This window comes from Tripterygium wilfordii, chromosome 19, assembly GCF_013401445.1.
Source record: "Tripterygium wilfordii isolate XIE 37 chromosome 19, ASM1340144v1, whole genome shotgun sequence".
Classification (NCBI taxonomy): Eukaryota; Viridiplantae; Streptophyta; class Magnoliopsida; order Celastrales; family Celastraceae; genus Tripterygium; species Tripterygium wilfordii.
Genome location: NC_052250.1, coordinates 1,048,295 through 1,069,084, shown reverse-complemented (window position 1 = coordinate 1,069,084; position 20,790 = coordinate 1,048,295). Strand labels below are relative to the sequence as shown.

At 37.0% G+C, this 20,790-nt stretch overlaps 3 protein-coding genes across 3 annotated transcripts; all 3 read left to right on the top strand.

Annotated features, from left to right (window-relative positions):
• The first annotated feature begins 1,592 nt into the window (after positions 1-1,592).
• LOC119986140 lies at positions 1,593-2,675 on the top strand. The gene has a single exon (XM_038830688.1). The coding sequence runs from the start codon at positions 1,593-1,595 to the stop codon at positions 2,673-2,675; it is 1,083 nt and encodes a 360-aa protein (XP_038686616.1).
• Positions 2,676-8,159: 5,484 nt separating this feature from the next.
• LOC119985103 lies at positions 8,160-11,974 on the top strand. The gene is made up of 4 exons (XM_038829274.1): positions 8,160-8,599; positions 9,823-10,269; positions 11,092-11,407; positions 11,515-11,974. Exons 1-4 carry the CDS (start codon positions 8,201-8,203, stop codon positions 11,646-11,648), a joined length of 1,296 nt encoding a protein of 431 aa, XP_038685202.1. The 5' UTR covers positions 8,160-8,200; the 3' UTR covers positions 11,649-11,974.
• A 1,131-nt stretch (positions 11,975-13,105) lies between these two features.
• LOC119985046 (EH domain-containing protein 1-like) lies at positions 13,106-20,085 on the top strand. The gene is made up of 17 exons (XM_038829206.1): positions 13,106-13,364; positions 13,469-13,548; positions 14,143-14,211; positions 14,300-14,357; positions 14,466-14,521; positions 14,595-14,637; positions 14,730-14,791; positions 16,255-16,368; positions 16,520-16,622; positions 16,860-16,909; positions 17,628-17,756; positions 17,866-18,117; positions 18,221-18,300; positions 18,479-18,605; positions 18,892-19,035; positions 19,136-19,330; positions 19,779-20,085. Exons 1-16 carry the CDS (start codon positions 13,280-13,282, stop codon positions 19,319-19,321), a joined length of 1,638 nt encoding a protein of 545 aa, XP_038685134.1. The 5' UTR covers positions 13,106-13,279; the 3' UTR covers positions 19,322-19,330; positions 19,779-20,085.
• Positions 20,086-20,790: the final 705 nt, after the last annotated feature.

The window sequence follows — 20,790 nt, the reverse complement described above, 5'->3', positions numbered from 1 at the left end:
CCACAAATATGAACCTTTTAATGTTTTTAGGGAAAGAAATATATCAAAACTTGAGTGTTTTCTATATGATAGCTGGGTATAGCAAATTATGGATGAAAATCACTCAAACTAAACCAAAAAAAAACCTAATGTTTCCTGCAAACCTCCACCACTTTTGTGATATGCTTGCTTTCCATGTCAAAGACACAGACAGAAACCTTACCAGCATATGGAACGTAACCTAAACCTTCCTTGTCATATCCATGGTCGTCACTTTCATCAAAGTAATCAATAAAATAGATACAATTTGCTCTGCAACCTTTCTTCTCCGTCTCTTCACCAACGGCTACCGATATGGAACTCTGTGGACTCAAGTATAAGGCATTGTTGCCCAAACTTTTCACCTCCACCCATCTGTCCTTCGGCCGCTCCAGAACCAGTTTGTATACCTCAAAATATTCCATATGGATAGGATATCCAAATCGTATATATTTGAAAGAAGGTGGTCTCTTTTCCATATATCCCAATACTATCAACAAATCACCCTTCATCTCCACCAAGCAAGCTGGCAACCTGCCTCGCTCCGGCGCCGGTATCAATGGCCTTATTCTTGGAATAGCCTCATCACCACGAATACGATATATGTAAGTCCCACGACCGCCGCGAGTAATCCAACTTACACAGTAAAATTCACCATTGTAACATATTGCATCCTTGAATTGAATCGTCTGATCTCCGCGAGATCCTATACGTTTCCATGCTTGATGACCTGGTCTACAAATACTAATACTTGTATCAAAATCTTTTCCTCCTAATACTATGCAATTCGGATCCAAAGGGCTTGTAGACGTGACAACCCTAATATGTGCCTCATAATATCTTTGTGTGGGATTGTACTTCACGTCATGTAGACATTTCCTTGATACTGAGCCAATTAGAAAATTTGAGTGTGGCAGCCGGAGAGTGATTCCGGTAAGCGGATTCAGAAGGTGGAGTTCCTGTGGCAATGACTGAAGAGGACCGCCTACAGTTAACAACCAACCATTGGAGCAACTATGAAACCGTCTCCCGCGTAGGTGGGGGACTCGTTTTACATGAGTTTTTAGGGTTTGAAGGTCAAAGAGGCGACATTGAACTTGATTTGGGGGTGTGTCGTCACGAATATGCTCCCAATGAGAGATCGGCGAGCTGATGCATTGGGTTGTAAGCAAAATCAATGGTGCTTCGGTTGTGAGATAGTCCAAGAGTTGTTTGGCGACGGAGCGCCATGAAACACATATTTTTGCACAAGAATATAAAGCATCAACATCATCATCAACTTTTTCAATGATAAGAGTGATTATGTCAGTTGGAAGATCGGACCAAGGTGATGATGGAGCCATTGGAACAAGAAAATAGAAATTAAGAATAACACAAACTCGAATCCCTATTTATTTGTTACACAATGCTTGGTTAGCAAGAAACCCTGGAATTTGTTCCCAATCATGAAGCGATTGATGAAATTATATTTGACTTTTCCTCTAATTCCTAAGGGAATAGGTAAACCAAACCAAACCAAACACTATTTATATATGTAAAGCTCTCCCCCTTTCTCCAATTATATGTATATATGCATGGCTCCAGCGCCACCATGGTCTGATCTCCACATAGAACTGCTCTCTCTTGTTTTTGAAAAATATGAAGATGATTATGAATATCTATCATCTTGTGCAAGTGTTTGTCTTTCTTGGCGCTCGGCCATCGACAAATTGTCCCAACGTCTTCTACCGAAACTCCCATTCCAACTATTACTCATGACTGATGATATTGATCACCAAGACAATGGCAGCCGTGTCTACCTCATTGACATCCAAAACCTTAAAACCCACAAAATTCAAATTAATCCAGAGCTACATGGTAGATGGGTTCAGAGTTGCTCTTATGGTTGGCTGCTAGCGATTGGTCGTGCTTGGCCACATGAAATCAATCTCCTGAACCCCATCACCGGAGCCCGGATTAGGCTTCCACCAGCAGGGAATCAGTTCAATCCAAGGCATGGATTTGCGGTGGTCACATCTGGAAACCCCTTAGATTCTAATTGCATGGTTGTAGGCATACACTCGTGGGACCAAGAACTAGTCGTTTGCAAATCAGGTGACCGAACTTGGACAAGAATCAAGCATTCTTGTCCAAAGAATGTGTTTTTCTCCAAAGGGATATTTTACAGGGATGAGTTTTATGTAATGACTTATCCCAACATTCGACATAATGATTTTATCGGTCGTATACGCAGTGACCTGAATAATTCAAGTCCTCTCTTCATGGAGGAACTTATACGGATGCCTCCTCCTTTTCTTATGGCGGGGTTTTCATTTCGTGGATATGGATCCATTTGCAGTTACATGGTGGAGTTGATGGATGATTTGTTAATAGTCTTCAAACATATGTATTTGAATCCACAAGACAAGAGTAGAAGATTTCAGGTATATAGATTGAAGTGGGAGGGTGGGAAGGAATGGGTTCCAGTGAAAAGTTTAGGCAACAATGGGATTTACCTTGATCGTCCATCTTCTATATCTGTCTCGATTGGGGTGGATAATAGTAGAGAATGCAGAGCAAATTGTATCTACTTTGTTGAAAGATCATACCAATGCATCAATCGTGGTGTCTATGACATGGAAACGCAGATTACTCAATGGTCGTCAATTCATATATAGTACTGCGCAGTAAAGGAAATTAGTAGAACTCATCATCACTCTCCAGTGGTTTATTTCTTATATGTAAAGCTATATTCAGTAGTGGTTTTGCAGACTTTGTTTCATTGTTTTGATATTCATAAATTGTTATAGGGCTTCTGATATATATATTAACTATTTTTATGATCCATAAGGAGTACTAATTGATATAGGACTTTTGATATATATTGATGCGTGTACTAGTTCTTAGAATTTGCAAAAACAACAGTTTTATCTCATAAACAAAAGAGTATGTTTATGTTCATCCACACATTATGAGGTAGGACTAGTGGGAAGTAATTACAAAGAAAACTAACTAGAAATATAGTTGGGAGACTCGTTTCGACATGATTGACCAGACTAATATAATTCTATCCTATCATATTTTTGACAAATTTCACGATTTATGAACCTTTTAATGTTTTAGGGAAAGAAATATATCAAAACTTGAGATTGTTTCTCTCTATATGTTTTGGCAAATTTCACTATTAAGAGACTCAAATTAACCTTTTAATGTTTTAGGATAAGATATATATCAAAAGTTGAGAGTGTTCTCTATATGGTGGATTCTAATGCTTATTTCCTTAATTAAAGGTTGATTTAGTGTTGTTCATAGTTTCTGCCTCTGGCACATTCACGTATGGTGTAGAAAAAAGAAAACAAAGGACAACAAGAAGACGTTGGATAAACTGGAAACATTAGAATCAAACTTGCAAAACATTTTCCTGCGAATCAAAAGAGAAGGTGAAGCAAAAACATGAATGAAATCACTCAAACTAAACCAAGAAAACCTAATGTTTTGTTTAACCAGGAAAGTGTTAATCCAGAATATCAAACAACTTTGTGATATTCTTGCTTTCCATGTCAAAGACACAGAGAGAGACCTTACCATCACCTGGGTTCTTGTTAATTTCATCAAAGTAATCAATAAAATAGATACAATTTGCTCTACAACCTTTCTTCTCCCTCTCATCGCCAACTGCAACCGATATTGAACGCTGTTGACCCAAGTATAAGGCATTGTTGCCCAAACTTTTCACTTCCTCCCATGTCGGCCCACGCCCCGGCACCAATTTGTATACCTTCCAATATTCCATATGGTGTGGAAAACCTTTTCGCGTTTCCATACATCCCAATACTATCAATAAATCACCCATCAACTCCACCAAGAAAGTCTGCAACTCGCCTCGCTCCGGCGCCTGCATCAATGGCTCTATTAATGTTGGAACACCACGAAACCAAGGTTCAGAATCATCATAAAAAAGATCACCGTGAATACGATAGATATGACTGTAATCATTTGTACGAGTAATATTCAAACCTACACAGTAAAACTCACCCCTGTAATGAATTCCATCTTTGAATTGAACCATCCTATCTCCGCCATATGCTAGAAATCCTACACTTATCCAGGCTTGATGGCGTGGTCTGCAAATTCTAATACTCGTGCGAAAATTTTTTCCTGCTAATACTACGCAATTCGGATTCAAAGGGCTTGTAGACGTGACAACGCTAATATGTGCATCATAATGTCTGGGAAGAATGTCACGGGGTCCTCTTCGTATATGATCAAAGTGTGGCAGTCGGAGGGTAATTCCGGTAAGCGGATTCACAAGGTGGAGCTCCTCCTGCAATAATTGACTCCCTAGAGTGAACAACCAACCATTAGAGCAATTACGAAACCGTCTCTCATGTAGGTGGGGAACTCGTTTTACGTGAGTTTTTAGGGTTTGAATGTCGAAGAGGCGGCACTGAACTTGATTTCGGGGCGTCTTGTAGATACGCTCCCAATGAGATAACGGCGAGCTAATGCCTTTGGTTGTGAGAACAGTCAATGGCGCTTCAGTTGTAAGATAGTCCAACAGTTTTTTGGCAAGAGAGCGCCATTAAACACATACTTTTGGACAAGAAAATAAATCATCGACATCCTCACTAACTTTTTCAATGATTAGATTGAGGAGTTCAACTGGAAGATCGGACCAAGGTGGTGATGGAGCCATTGGAACAAGAAAAACAGAAAAATAAGAGTAACACAAACTCCAAATCCCTATTTATTAATTTGTTACACAATAACTTGCTCAGCAAGTGTCGTAAGACACAAGGAAATTAAGAGAAACCCTAGAGTTTGTTTCCTAATCGGATGCATGACCTTTGTTTATATATCTTACTAAGAAAAACGAGTTATAAGATCCGTATCTCTAAGGCGTTTGAACTTGTAATAAGCTAGCTAGGTTGTATATTATTGATTTGGTGTATCTATCATTGACTTATTCTTTGTATGATGCATGATTTGCTGTTGATTAATTACTTTCCATATCATGTTTGGTTTCGTTTCCATATTCTGTTTGGCATATTATTTTACTTCTGTTTGGTGGGATTTTTTCCAATACCTTTGAATATCTTCCCCATGGTGAGACCCGAGTGGACGGTCCACAAAAAACGGCACCGTTTGTAGACCAGAGCTAGTGATAGCTACTGAGATCGATGACTAAATTTCTTGTAGTGCTTGTGAATGACCTGGTTAGTAGATGGATGAGTTTGAGATTAATGAGCTGAAGTTAATCAAAAGCTCCAAAGAGTCATACAAGAATTGCGTTATGGATGAGTTTGAGATTAATCGATCATATATAACCTAGCTAGCCTAGAAGTTGTTTTTAACTGCACAACTATCAAACGCCTTAAGAGATAAAAATGAAATAGGAGTGTAAGTGTCTCTTCTTTGGTAGTGTTTGCTTGAATACTGCTGCAATGGAGTGTTTCAATTTTGTAACCACGCGATAGCCTAGTTGATTATATTTTTAGACTTAGGGCGTACGGTACCCTAGTCGGCGATAGTTGTGTCCTAAGCTGATTAGTTGGGCTGATCAGTACCAATTAGCTCCATTATCAAACATGGCTACATCCGCTGGAAATCGAGAAGATGGTCCATGCATAGCCATGAAAATATAGGAGATAATGAGCTTTGATCCAAAGTCCCAAACCCACTTCAAAGTTTTTATTAGGTAGTACTATGTAATGAACATCACATGCAAGTGAATCTTGTGGGTTTTTATTAATTATTCTTTTGGGTTTAGGCAAGTCAATCTTCTGAAGCTGTCACCATGCATATGCAACCAATGGAAACATCACACACAGAGGAAGATAACACAACCACCAGCTCAAACCAACTCCAATAGTACTCTACATAGAGACCATGCAATGGGTTTTGGACAAGTATTAAGTCTTGGCTTAATTGTTTGTTTATGTGTGAAATATGATTAAGTCGATTAGGAGGACAAAACAAGATGATTAAACTTAAGAAAGTCTTATAATTGGCATCACATGCCATGTGGGTGAGGCAGTCCACGTATCATGCTATTGTCCCATAACCAGCTATATTAGCATATGTCCTTAGTATTTTTTTTTTGATAATAAAGAACAACTCAGCAAACGTATTTTTTACACAACTCATTAAGTCTAAATTTAGGTCAGGTTAAACTTGTGCAAATCTGTCCAATAGATTAGTTGTGCCAAGACTTAGCATAAACCACTTAGAAATAAATGCATCAATTTAGATTTGAACTCTCGACTTAAGGTGAGAGTTTTTACGTCTTAAGTTCAGATAGATAACCAGTTAAACTATCGTAGAGTGGTTATATTTTAGTAGTCTATTACAAAGAGAACATGCAATGGGTTTTGGACAAGTAGTCTTGGCTTAATTGTTTGTCTATGTGAAAAATGATAAATTAAGTGGATTAGGAGAACAAGACAAAGATTATTAAACTTTTTTTTTGGATAGAAAATATTATTAAACTTAAGAAAGTCTTATAACTGTCATCATATTCCATGTGGGTGTGGGAGTGTATGGTTCATGCTATTGTCCCATCACCAGGTGTATTAGCATATTTTCTTCTTTTTTTTAATCGAGAATAACTCAACAGGCGTAACCCCTTAAACAATCCACCACGTCTAAATTTTGATCGGGATAAACATGTACAAACCTGTTTGAGTGGTTAGTTGAATCCAAACTTAACACAAACCACTTTGAATAACTACGTCAGTTTAGAATCAAACTCTTGACGTAGGTCGAGATTATTTACTCCTTAAGTTCGGAGAGATAACCAATTAAACTATCGTCAAATGTCTTAGTATGCTAATAAGTCTTAACACTTTACAATATTTACTATAGTATGGGTTGTGATTATTTGGCGAGATTGGTAATTTTTCATTTTCTATATTTGATTAGTTCACCGTCTCTTTTGATTTTGTTAATCTTCTATCTTAATTAGTCAACTAGTCATATCATTAGTGTTTAATGATAACAATCATGTGCATTTCCTGCTTGCCTTGCAATTCCTTAATTAGAGTGAAAATGAGGTCTCATCCATAATACAAATCAATTCATGGGCCTGTTTGGGAGTGTTGTCAACTGTTGTGAGGTGCTGTGTAGTGTTATGAGTTATAAAACTGTGGTGTTGTGAGGTGAGTTGGAACGCAAAAAGTTGTTTGGCGCATCACTTTTAAAACTGTGATGCGGTGCTGTGAGATGCTTTTGACGTATCTAAATTACGGTTATATTAGATGACTAATAATATTAATATAAAATCACTTAACGTTTACATTGTACATTAATCTAAAATAAAATAATTAACCTAATTTGATTACGTAGGACAATTCAACATATATTGTAAGTGTTTGGGAGTGCTGTGAGGTGTGGTGAGGTGTTGTGAGGTAAAAAACTATGGTGCTGTGAGGTGCGGTGCACCTGAACACGGTTGAAACACACTCTCAAACACTATCCATATCATCAATGAGACCATAAAACTTTTTTACCTACCTCTTTATACTAAAAAAGTAAAAATAACCAAAAATATGAAAATCAATTATAAATGGAAACAATAATAGTGAAGAAATGTTTTAGCATTCCCTGTCAAGTAAAGGTTCATTCCCTCTCAAATATTGTGGCATAATTCAACTAAGTGACATATAAGCAAAGGTTCAGTCCCTCTCAAATATTGTGACGGAGTGTTAAAACTTTATCCCATATTGGATTGACATAACTCATTCGAGTGACATATAAGCAAATGACAGTCTCCCTCACATAAGCAACACGTTTTTTTTTTTGCCTAAAAACCAATAGTTACGGTAAAAAAAAGTAGTAAAGTTATATGGATCTTTGGTCCAAAACTAATAATATTTAAATTTATAGTGTTTGGCTCAATTTTCTAACATTGAAGTGTTCACATTACTTCCATAATTGAGTTAGCTCTAAGTTATCAAAATTGTCTCACTCCACTTCAAAAATCAAAATAATTTAATTGGATTTACACCGTTCAAACCAAGTAGCCAATTACACACCTCCATTTGTCCTACATCGCACCGATTCTTCTCACTCTCATTTTGGCGCGTAAGTCACACTAACGATCCCCTGAATCAATCATATATAAAAGCTGCTTCACAGAACTTTCTATTACAAACCAACACCTCCAAATCTCTCTCTCTCTCCACATCCAAATCAACACAATCAAATGGCTGAGGAGAGGGAATCCTTAATTCGGCGAACCAATTTCGCACGAAGCGTTTCACACGCGCAGGACGAGCTCCACAGCTTCCGATCGTACCTCCGATGGATGTGCGTCGATCAATCGAATTTGTGGGTTACGGTGCTTTCGTGGTCTGTGTTTGTTGTATTAGCATTGATTGTCCCTGCGATTTCGCATTTCATGTTGGCTTGTTCGACCTGCGATAGCAATCACGAAAGGCCTTACGACGGTGTCGTTCAGCTCTCGTTGAGCAGTGTCGCTACACTTTCCTTCTTCTGTCTGGCTCGGTTTGTGAGGAAGTATGGATTGAGGAGGTTCTTGTTCTTTGATAAGCTTTGCAATGAGAGCGAGACTGTTAGGAAGGGATACACAGAGCAGCTCAATGTAAGTGGTTTGACATTATTAGAAATATGTCCCGTGATTGCTGCTATAATCCAGCTTAAGTGGTTTGACATTATTAGAAAGAGAGAAAAATGGGTCAATGTGAGACCCACTCTTTCTCTCTTAATTGATTTTGATTTCATGATTTTTTTTCCTGTGATTTTTTATTCTTTTGTGTTTTTGTTGAGATTGGAGATAATGGGTGTTTTGATTTAATCATTTTGGTTACTTTGATTGATAAAAGCTTTACTCTTTCTTGCCTCGCTTGTTTTTCCTGCAAAACAGAGAGAAGAGGGTTAGGAATCTGTTTGTTTCTCGAGAAACAGTGAGAAAATTCAATTTTGACAATATTTTCTTATTTTTTGTTAAAAATATGTCCCCTAATTGCTGTAATGATCCAGCTAAGTGGTTTGACATTGATAGAAAGAGAGAAAAATAGACCATGTACGCAAGCTCTTGTGTCCCAGCATTATTAAACTCAAGAGTTACACAGCATCACTTGATTAATCTGCCAACTAATCTTAACAAGTAATGATGTCAAGTGTGTTTGTGTATTAATATTATACTTGGAATCGTCCAGAAAGTGACACAATGTGGCTTGTGAGCATAACTTCATATAATTCTCAAAATAACTCTTGAAGTACGTAATGAATGAGAAACAGATTCCTTGAAGAATTTTTTAGAAATTTTTTAAATACTCTACTCCTTCTTAGTACCAAGTAAATTATTAGGGTCTCAATTTTACCATACAAACTTGCTATTTGGACAATTGATATGGCCTAAACTCTATTCATCAGGCTTACGTGTACATTAAATTTTCACGATATGATAAGTTGAACCAAAATTCAATGCATGCCACAAAGATATTTTACTTGTTAACGTCTTCTTTAATGTTACTACAATCATATTCGAATATGTTAAAGTCCTAGTGTTTTTTGTCTCAGTAATACCAAATGTTGAGATTGATACACATGATTCATGTGAAATCATTGGCCCCACATGACCCACGTGATTCATGTGAAATCTATGTGTTTATCTCAGTAGTTGAGATAATTGAAACGAAAAACACTGGGATCTGTAAGACTATTGAATCAGATTTATGTCGACAAGGGTACGGGAAGTATGAGATTCGAACTAGTAAATACAATGTCAGTGTTAATGTTGAGCAATTGTTTTTAGTTTTGATTTGAACTAACATGGATGTAGCAAATCACATTTTGATGCAGAGATCATTGTACATCCTCTCTGTTTTTGTCCTCCCCTGTTTCATGGCCGAGAGTGCATACAAGATATGGTGGTACGCCTCCGGAGCATCACAAATCCCCTTCTTGGGCAATGTTGTGCTGAGTGACACAGTAGCATGCGTGATGGAGCTCTGCTCTTGGCTTTACCGTACAACAGTGATTTTCTTGGTTTGTGTCCTCTTCCGTCTGATCTGCCACCTCCAGATCCTACGGCTCCAGGACTTCGCTCAGGTCTTCCAAGTGGATTCTGATGTGGGGTCTGTGTTGTCTGAGCACCTTAGGATCAGAAGACATTTGAGAATCATCAGCCATCGATATCGTGCCTTCATTTTGTGGGCCCTGATCTTGGTCACAACAAGCCAATTTGCTTCCCTTTTGATCACCACCAAGTCCCATGATGTTAACATCTACAAAGCCGGAGAACTCGCGGTACGACTAAATCCTCCCTCTTTTAAAGTTTTAGATTTTATTTTATCTTTTAACCTCGACGACACCGTTTAAGTTTGTCATTTGAACTGAGTCTAGGCAAATAAACACATAACATGGACCAAAACTGGAAATCGGACCGGTCGATTTAGTTTGGATCGATTGTTTGACTTTTATTGTATTGTTTCTTCTTCAATTCGGGATATTATCCTAAAATCAAAACTGAACCTCAAAATCAGTTAACCATATTCACCGATTTTGATGTTAGATGGTTCGATATCGGTCTGTCTGGTTTTCAGTTTGGGCTTAATGGTCTGGCTAACCAATCCGTATCCAACCCTACTTTGAATATTTGATATGTTTCTAAATTCGACCTGCAGACTTGCGCTCATAGAAATTTTCCACTTGCGACATGGTAAGCAGTGGCGTACTTAAGTTAAGAGGCTCTGGGTGAACTCTAAAATAAGAGCCCTAGTATTTGGGACTACAGTGATATTAGTATTTTTGGATAACATTACTATTTTTGAGCAAGTGTTTTTGGGCTACAGTAATATGAGTATTTTTAAACTACACCAATATTATTATTTTTTTTCCAAAATTTGGGGCCCTGAGCGGTGGCCTAGGTCGCCCCACCATTGGTGGTAAGTTGGGCAAAATTTGAGCGCGTTGGCTCAAAGATATTGCTCATAATGGAAATCAAGCTCAACATCTTCTGAATCCATACAATTTAACCTCGAAGAGATTCACTAAGATTTATGTAAAGAAACCTTTGAATATTGGTTTTGTCGCTTTGAGACCCCTAACCAAATGTGTTTGTGCGCACAGTTGTGCTCGATTACTCTTCTTACCGGACTCCTAATATTACTCCGAAGCGCAACAAAGATAACACACAAGGCGCAATCCATTACATGTCTAGCTGCAAAATGGCATATATGTGCCACACTAGACTCATTTGAGGCCGTTGAAGGTGAGACCCCGATGGCTCCGGCCGAGACCGACGTCCAAGTAATCTTTCCGATATCAACTGATTCGTCGGATTTCGACGATGATGTTGGTGATGAAGAAGATGATATTGATAATAGCAAGTTGATCCCTACATATGCTTATAGTACCATTTCATTCCAGAAGAGACAGGCTCTAGGTAAGCCATATTGTACAACTTTTAAGTGGTTATATATTATATATTTTTAATTAATATTTTATGAGATTAATGAATTGCTAATTATATTTTCTTGGGTATGATGGCAGTGACATATTTTGAGAACAATAGAGCTGGAATTACTGTCTATGGTTTCACATTGGACAGAAGCACCCTCCACACCATTTTTGGTATACAATTGTCTCTTGTTCTTTGGTTACTTGGGAAAACCATTGGTATTTAAGAACAACATATTCCAACATATGTATATTACATGAGGGGGAGAATTTTATATTTCAATCGGATTGTTTTTTTTTTGAAATGGGGGAGGGGGAATTCGAACTCTAATCACCAAGGTGATACACATCATCGTTACCACTTCAAGTAATGGCTAATCAGATTGTTATTTTGGTTTTGTATGTTTTATTTTTTTTAACTTGCTATTTTTTTTTAGTTTATATGTAATTTTCTTTCCCTATTTTTTGTTCATAACGAAATTGTAATACATTTGTTGTAATTTATGAATTGAGTGTAGCCCATTGAATAGTGTTATATGTTATGACATAAAAATGTCCCAAATCATTTAGTGGATACCAAGTCGTGTGCTTTATAAGCATGAGTTCACTTCCAATCACTTGAGATGTCTTTTTAAAGATAAAGTCGTATGAGTTTTGAGTTCAAAATGGACAATATCTCAAATGGATTTGAGCTACTTACTTATTCTATTCTCTTTCAACAAGAACCCATTCCATAAGTCTACAATCTTTGGGTGCAGCCACAAATTTTCAATTCTTTGGGTGCTTTTGAGGTCTTGTGTGACTAAAGTTATGATTTTTTGTTTGAATCTATAATCAAAGGATATTTAAACGAGGTCACCAACAATTTCCGAAATGATAAAAAGTGATAGTTAAGACCTTGGAGACCGGTGGGGTGCTAGCAAAAAGGTCTCCAACATGATTCGGTCAATAATAATCGTTAAAACGAAAGGAATACAGTATGTGGTTAAACTGTAAATATTATGTTAAAAGGTTCGTAGCTAGTCAAAATTGTTTGTAGGCTTTCGCGAACAGTCAATTTCTAAGGAAAGAGAGAAGAAGATGAAAACCCCTTTCAACGGTAAGGATTTTTGCTTAAATAATCCCTTTTGGGGAATACGTGTCTTCCAGTTATAGAAGACTTTAGTCAAGGTTATTGTTAGAGAGAAGAGATGATTCGTGACAGGGATGCGTCATACTAGGAGAGATTGCTCGGTTTGATGAAAGGGACAGAGTGAGGGCTAGTTTCGTGTGTCAAAAGTAAGGTCTGATGCAGCGAATTTGACGGAGAGATGTTAAAGACTTTCGCTGTCAGGAGCGAGATTGGCTCAAATATCGAGGTCACTTTTAGGGACATACAAGGTAATATGAATGTCGGATCTATCTTGAAGTGTTGACAACAAGACTTGGTGTCAAAGTGGTAAGAGACTGAGAGCCAAGGTCACGAGAAGGTCGTCATTGAGGTTATGTGTAGGTTAATGTCGAGGTTTGTCAAGGGGTCGTAGTCTAGAATGCAACAAAGATATAGTTAGAGCAATTCCAATGATGATTTTTTGTATCAACAAAATGTATTGATACAATGATGTAAATTTTCAAGTTTGATTTTTGTACAATTGAGGTGGGGTTGTCAGTACTGATTTAAAGTTAAAAATGTGTAAATTCCCGTCTCCCTAAACGGCGAAGTTTTAAATTCCAACCTGTCGTCCTCGGCGAGGAGTCTCCCAAAACTGGAAACAGAACTAACAAAGAAACTAAAGGAAGTTTCTTTCCATGTTCACATTTCGTACGGAATCCTTAATCTCCAAAAAGGCTTCGTTTTGGGTCGGATTCACTTGAGTTTATGGAGGTAGATTTTGGTCCTATTAGTTCTTGCTCTAAAGAGCATCAAAGGATCTACCAGGAGTGGTTCAATTATGCTGATTCTGGTACGTATTGAGTGTTCAATGATCTTTTTTGTGATTTTCTTTGTATTCGTGCTTGTTTGTTGTTGTGATTGTTTTGGTGAATAATATTTTTGTTTTTAATTTAGATTGTGATGGGCGCATTACGGGCAACGATGCTACAAAGTTCTTCGCCATGTCTAATTTGTCTCGACAGGATCTCAAGCAGGTTTTGCCTCGAAATATTTCTTCATTTCCTTCTTGTCAAGGTTTTGTTGTGTTTTTTGGGAAGTGACTAATCACCTATGGTTTTGCTGGATACCGTAATAGGATTCATCGTTTCGAGATCATAGTGTTTATCTTTTTTTTTGGGAGATTTTTATGATGCAGTAGAACTAATATGAATCTGTAAAATAGGGGTTTAGATGATGATTTGGAGTGAAAAGAGCATGGGAAAATTGAATGGAGTAACATGTATTGAAGTTACTTACTATAAATTAGGCATCTTATGACAGGAATACCTAGTCCTCAGGCGTAAGATATGTTGCCTAATCAATTGTACATTACGTGGTGGGGTTTCGAGTGAAGTTTCCACTTTTATGGGGTTTTGGTAGATAAATTTTGTTACTTTTGATGGGGAAATTCTTGTGTTACAACCATTCATAGGTTCGTATTAACCCTTGATTTATTTTTTTGAGGAAAAACACTTAATGTTGTACAACACTACAACTCACTTATTAGTTAGACATCACACTGAACTTGTTGAGGGAACTCGTTGTTTTGCATAATGTTGACCAACTGTACCTTTTTCTTTTCAATGAAGGTGTGGGCAATTGCAGATTCCAAGCGACAGGGTTATCTTGGTTTGAAAGAGTTCATTAGTTCCATGCAGGTAAATTATTGCTTTTTTATCACTGTGAATTGTGATGGTAGTTCCTTTCTTATATAGCCTGATTTTTGTTGCTGTCTTTTATGTGCAGCTAGTTTCTCTGGCGCAAGCTGGACATGAAATAACACATGACCTCCTGAACAGTGACGGTGGGCTGTTTGAGTTTCATTCTTTATTACATGTTTTGGGTGGTTGTTGACTCTTTTTTAGAGAACTCCACATCCTATTTAACTGTAAAGTCTTGTTGTATATTGCAGTTGACTTGAAAGATGTGAAACCTCCAGTTATGGAAGGTTTAGATGCCCTATTGGAGGTAGTTTATCTTTTTTTTCTTTTCATTACCATTTACAACTCATTCATTTACTTATGTTACAGTTTTTATGCAGAAGAAAAAACGTTCATCAAAGACGAGTGATTACGATCTCAATGGTAAAATGTTTCTCGAATTAAAAAATTGGGAGCTCAGCATTACTTTTTCTATGTTTCTCTTCGGTTGTACAACTGTAATGGTAGTGATGCAGATAGTTCTCAAGTGGAAACATCACCGTCAGCAAATTGGTTTTCTTCAAAGTCAGCGAAAAAGGTCAGCTCAGGAATATTATATTTGTTTCTACATTCATTAGAATCACTTTTAGTTGTGTCAATCTTGTAGTAAACATTTGTAGTCTCAAATTTGGTGTACATCTTCCATAGAGTTTGGTTACGCTGACTAAGTGACTGGTTACCATCGTCATACATGTTATGGCTAGCTAAAACTAATGTTAAGATAATTAATTTCTTTTCCCTTAAGATTGTTTGGTAAGAGTTCAACACACTTTTCAAAGGGTCAAGGGTCCACTGTTTAGTAGAAACTTGGATGATATCATTCATCTTACTTGTAGTACCAAATCATATTAGGGAGTTTGTACACTTCTTTCTGTTCGCCTGAGATTATGTAAGAAATAGTTACTGTAGATTGGTGAGATTATATGTTGATGTACTGCTGTAAATGAGGCAACCCTGGGTGAACTGGTAAAGTTGTTTACGATTGTTTGGAAGGATTGATTCTTGTTTGTAGAGTGCTGTTTACGATGTTTAAGAGGTTGCAATGAACAACCTAAATGCTTTTATTGACTAAATTGTTATTTTTCTTGGGACTTACTCTTTGCTTTTATGATTATATTCACTTTTTGTGCATTTTGGGCTTCTATGGTACTTTGATGGGTTGAAGAGAAGTGTTTAGTGAATAGATTTTGACCACGAGCGCTTCTTACATAGATATTAGTTGTGTTTGGTTGTCATATTTCTATAGAGGGTTTTAGTAGAAATAATTTTTGTTCTGTTTTTTTTCAAAGAAAATACGAAGAGTACAATAATTTTCTTATTTTTGAAATAGTTAAATGCCCTCTTTGATGGATAAGAATGTTATCCTTTTTAACTTCTATGATAAAAGAGAGTGGGAAAGGAAATGGATAATGTTGTACTATTCAAAATATTACATTAAAATTTTAGTAGCACCAAAAGTTACAGAGATTAAATTTTTGTTTCAATAGTCTTATCCTTTTTAACTACTATGATAAGAGAAAAGATAATGTTATACTTTTCAAAATATTACATCAGTATTTTAGCAACACCAAAAAGTACATAGATGTAGAGTCTTCCTTTTCCAGTTAAACGAAGCCAAGCTAACTGTTAAGATACTCATATATTCCAATCAAAGTGCTTATTAACATTTAAGCTTCTATTTGTCATGAAACACTCTGGTGTTAATGGACGGCGAAACAGGCGCCGCTCTTATACTGTATGTTGTGAAGTCTTTCGTTCTTTCTTGTTCTCGGTGCATAAAAATACATCCTGTTGTTAAAGAAATTAGAGTGCTAATGCATGTGCATTATTGTATGTCTCTTTTATAATGGAGGCGGTAATTCATTTTGTGCTTTGCTTTGTGTGATTTACAATTTCCCCTCCCTATTCTGGGAAAAAAGAGGTTTTTGTCTCTCTTTGGCGTACGAGTGCTTACACTTCCTGTCTATTGTAATGCAACTTCTTTCCATATTTTATTTCCAGGTACCTTTATCCTCTGTGACATCAATCATAGATGGCTTGAAGAGACTGTACATTCAGAAGCTGAAGCCTCTGGAGGTTGCCTATGGTTTTAACAACTTTGTATCCCCATTACTGGTGAGACAGAATACTTTTACTGAGAATACATTCAAATTGCTGTGTTTCATCTTTTGTTGGATATGCTGGAAATTTATGTTTAATTGAGCAGATGCCTCATGTAATATTAAAATGACTGACTTGTTGCTGTTGATAATGCGGTTTTCTCCAGACAAATAGTGATTTTGATGCCAAACCAATGGTAATGCTTTTGGGCCAATACTCCACTGGAAAAACAACATTCATTAAGCATTTGCTCAACCGCAGTTATCCTGGTAAGTCTTTCTCTTTCTTCTCACATACACCCAATAAGAAACTAGTTACATGTGTTTCTTTTGTAGTTAGTATTATTAAACGAGGAAGGGGATTTGAACTCCTGCCCTTAGAGCAGGGTGGTGAAGATTTTGACCACTGGAGCAGGAATTGCTCCTGACCACCCTAAGGGCATGGGTTTGCTGATTTCATTATTATATTAGCTCTCATTTTTGTCCTTTTCTCATTTGCTTTAACAGGAGCTCATATTGGACCTGAGCCAACCACAGATAGATTTGTTGTTGTGATGGTACTTCCAATCCATGTTATATTATCGCTGTTGAGAATTTCAAAACTTCTATGTTAACATTAATGTTGCCACCCATAACTTCTGATGTTGTGAGTATTGTTCATTTGGGCTACTTTTATATCAAGGCACCTGCAAATTACTTCTAAGGAGGGCTTTCCTTTCTCTTTGGTGCACCATCTTTTAGCTTTAGGTCATTGTTCTGCAGAATATTGTAACAAATGTATCAGTTCTCGCTGTTTGGTTGCGAAGAAGCGAAATGAATTTGGCCTCATTGCCTCTATTGAAAATTGTTTCTTCTGGATGTTATTGTGCTTATACAATTTTCTGAGTAGGCTAGGTTTGTTGAATGAACTTTTAGCTAGCCTGGAAGTTGGGTTCAAGAACCAATTGAGAATAAGAAAATGGTGTCTATAGAAAAGTTAGAGGACATTTTAAGTTTTGTCCTGAACCAAATTAGTAGCCTTTTGTGTCTTTTGGAACTTTCATTTTTGAAAGGCTAGCTAGTGGAGGCTTTTGTTTAAGGTGTTTATTGTAGCATTAATTTATGCTATATCATTTGGTACAGAGGTTGATGATATTCTCCTATTTTTGCTAATCACCTCATTTCTTTTTCTTTCTTTCCTCCCTATTTTTCTGATTCGATTATTACTATAGAATATTCATCATACAAATATTTAGCTCTTCCTGGGATTTTGACAGCTCTCTGTCTTTCATGCAGTCTGGACCTGATGAACGAAGTGTCCCAGGAAACACGATTGCTGTCCAAGCAGACATGCCCTTTAGTGGTCTCACAACCTTTGGAACTGCGTTTTTGTCAAAATTTGAATGTTCTCAAATGCCACATCCTGTAAGTTATTTTTAGAATTTAGAGTTGCTTTGTCTTTTCTCCCTGAATTAACCTTCTGCGGTACCTGAAACGTATATTATTTTGTGATTTTGTTTTTTTGCTTCTGAAGCTTCTGGAGAACATTACATTTGTGGATACCCCTGGAGTTTTATCGGGTGAGAAGCAACGAACGCAGAGGGCGTATGATTTTACGGGCGTAATATCATGGTTTGCTGCAAAGTGTGACCTCATTCTACTTCTGTTTGACCCTCACAAACTTGATATAAGTGATGAATTTAAGCGTGTGATTTCCTCTTTACGTGGCAATGATGACAAGATTCGTGTGGTTCTCAACAAGGCTGACCAAGTTGATACTCAACAAGTAAGAATTTATGCAATTAGTTATTTCTTGGCTCTAAGCGTTCACAACAATTGTTGAAGTTGTCAGCTCACTCCCCTTCTTATATTGGCCCTTTCTCTTGCAGCTAATGAGGGTTTATGGAGCTTTGATGTGGTCGTTAGGGAAAGTTCTCAATACTCCCGAGGTTATGCGTGTGTATATTGGGTGGGCTTTCTACTCTAAAACGTTTGAAATATATTTGTTGCCTGGCTTTGCAGCTGACTAATTGTTGTTTGTTAGCCATTTTTCTTTTGTGCTTTTATCATTCATTCCCTGATTACACTCATGAACTGAAATTTTGTTGTGATCTTTATCAAGCTAACATTTCTGATGGATATCTCAGCTCATTTAATGACAAGCCTGTTAATGAAGCTGCTGTTGGTCCTATCGGGAAAGAACTTTTCGAGAAGGAACAGGACAACCTTCTTTCTGATCTAAAAGCTATTCCAAAGAAGGCCTGTGATCGTCGAGTGAGTTCATTTTGTTCATTCCTTTTGGAGTTCTTTCTTTTTGGTTTCATTTTCTATAAAATCTTGCCTTTTGAGTTTTGAGTTGACAACTTCAATTGTTGCTTGCTATCAGCATGTGTATAGATTTGTGTAATGAGCATCATATTCTCTTTTATTTGCCGAGTGCCGACTCAAATTAGCAAGTTTTATGTACATTGAGCTGAGCTCAAACTTATTTTAAAAATCCTTTATAAATGTAAAGTTCTCCTTAAAGATGATTCTTTCATGACGTTTTTTTTTCTCTCAGATCAATGAATTCGTGAAACGTGCGAGAGCTGTCAAGATACATGCTTATATCATAGGTCATCTTAAAAAGGCGATGCCCGCTATGATGGGGAAAACTAAAGCTCAACAGAAGCTTATCGACAATCTGGAAGAAGAGTTCGCAAAGGTTCTAACCACCTCTTTTTCTCACGTGTCCCTATCTAATTGATTTCTTTCATCATGCATTTTGTAAATATTTGATCTTCAACATGTTCTTGTTAATGCAGGTGCAAAGAGAGTTTCATCTGCCACCGGGAGATTTCCCTAATGTCGAGCAGTTTAGAGAGATTTTAAGTGGCTACAACTTTGATAAGTTCGAGAAGTTGAAGCCGAAGATGATACAAGCTGTTGATGACATGCTCGGCTATGACATACCAGACCTCTTGAAGAACTTTAGAAATCCATACGCTTAACTGTTCTCGGTATGTAATCAGTTCTCAGAGATTGGATAGAACATTAGCATGACACTATCATATTCTCTTTTCTTCATCCAATGTTTAGGTTTCTCATTGTCCTAGAATTGCCAATTGCTAACAGCCACAAGATCTTCCATAATTAACTAATTAAATAACAATTTAGTTAAACAAGTAATTAGTACCTAAAAATCATATGTGAACATGTACTTGGAGATACTGACTATAAATCAAGGATGGACATATATAAGATGCATGTCTTTATTTGATTTATATATAAGAATCACTTTGTAAAGCTGATGATTCACAATCTTCAATCCCCATCATCATCTCTCTCATTTTCTAGGCAGAGAAATTTTTTTCCAATAGATGTCTAAGCTTTCAAGCCCAAAGAAGGTATGGAATTCCTTCATCACCAGCATACTCAAAACCACTCACTGTTTTTTTGGTAACCCAGATGAGAATCAACTCCATTGTCGCCGGAGGATACGTCATTAAGAAGCTGACAACAAGAAGGGAGTTTGCTGTAGAAGTGATGGATTATAATATCGTCGAAGCAGAAGAAGAAGATTTATTTGCAGAGGAGGAAAGGGATTCCAAGGCTTTGGTGCTTCATGGAGTGGATGCAATGATAGTGTGAGAGGAACTTGGAGACTAGAGAAGCAGAATTCTGATAGAGAGTTTTAGGACATGCTTGCTAGGGGCATGTAATAATAAATTATTCTGGATCTTTAAGATTGATTTGGTGATTGGTTTTTGTCAAGAAAAAAAAAATGGGGTTTGAACATTTTATTTGAATATCCATTTTATTTTATCAGTGTCAATGTTTAGCACTCTATTAATTAGAGGATTTGATGAAGTAAATAAATAAGTTCCTTAGAATTAATTATTATTTCAATTTTCATTTTGGATTTTGCAAGTAATGGAATTCGTTTTATTTGTTCATGCTTGGGATTACTCTCTAAATAAATTAATAGTTTTCTTGCTTCACCTTCTTATACCCTCCAGTTCCCAGGGCTTGCTCCAACAGTGTAGCCAACTCTAAAGAAGGGTCATTGTTCCAACAGTGTAGCCAACTCTAATGAAGGATCATTGAAAAACAAAATTAGAGTTCTCTCTTTCTATGAGAAGTTCCACTCATTATACTCTAATTCTAGGGGTATTGAAAAAAAAGCTCACCCTCGTCCTTCCTGGAGATAGGCCTGCAGCCCATGCCCAGAAATGAGACGTTATGTCCACATGAGAACAGATAATGGAGGTTTGGATGTCACATTAGCTTTATGGACCATTTTCTAGTGCAATGGAACACACTTAGGATACTCTCTTTCTTTGGCTACCTACTGTAGCTGAAAATGAAGAACAAAATAGGCCATCTTTCCATCAAACTCTCTTTCAAAGCCTAACCTACTACTTTGCATCTCCACGTTCTCTCTACTGTGTGATCAGATTTTACATGTTACTGCGCTGGA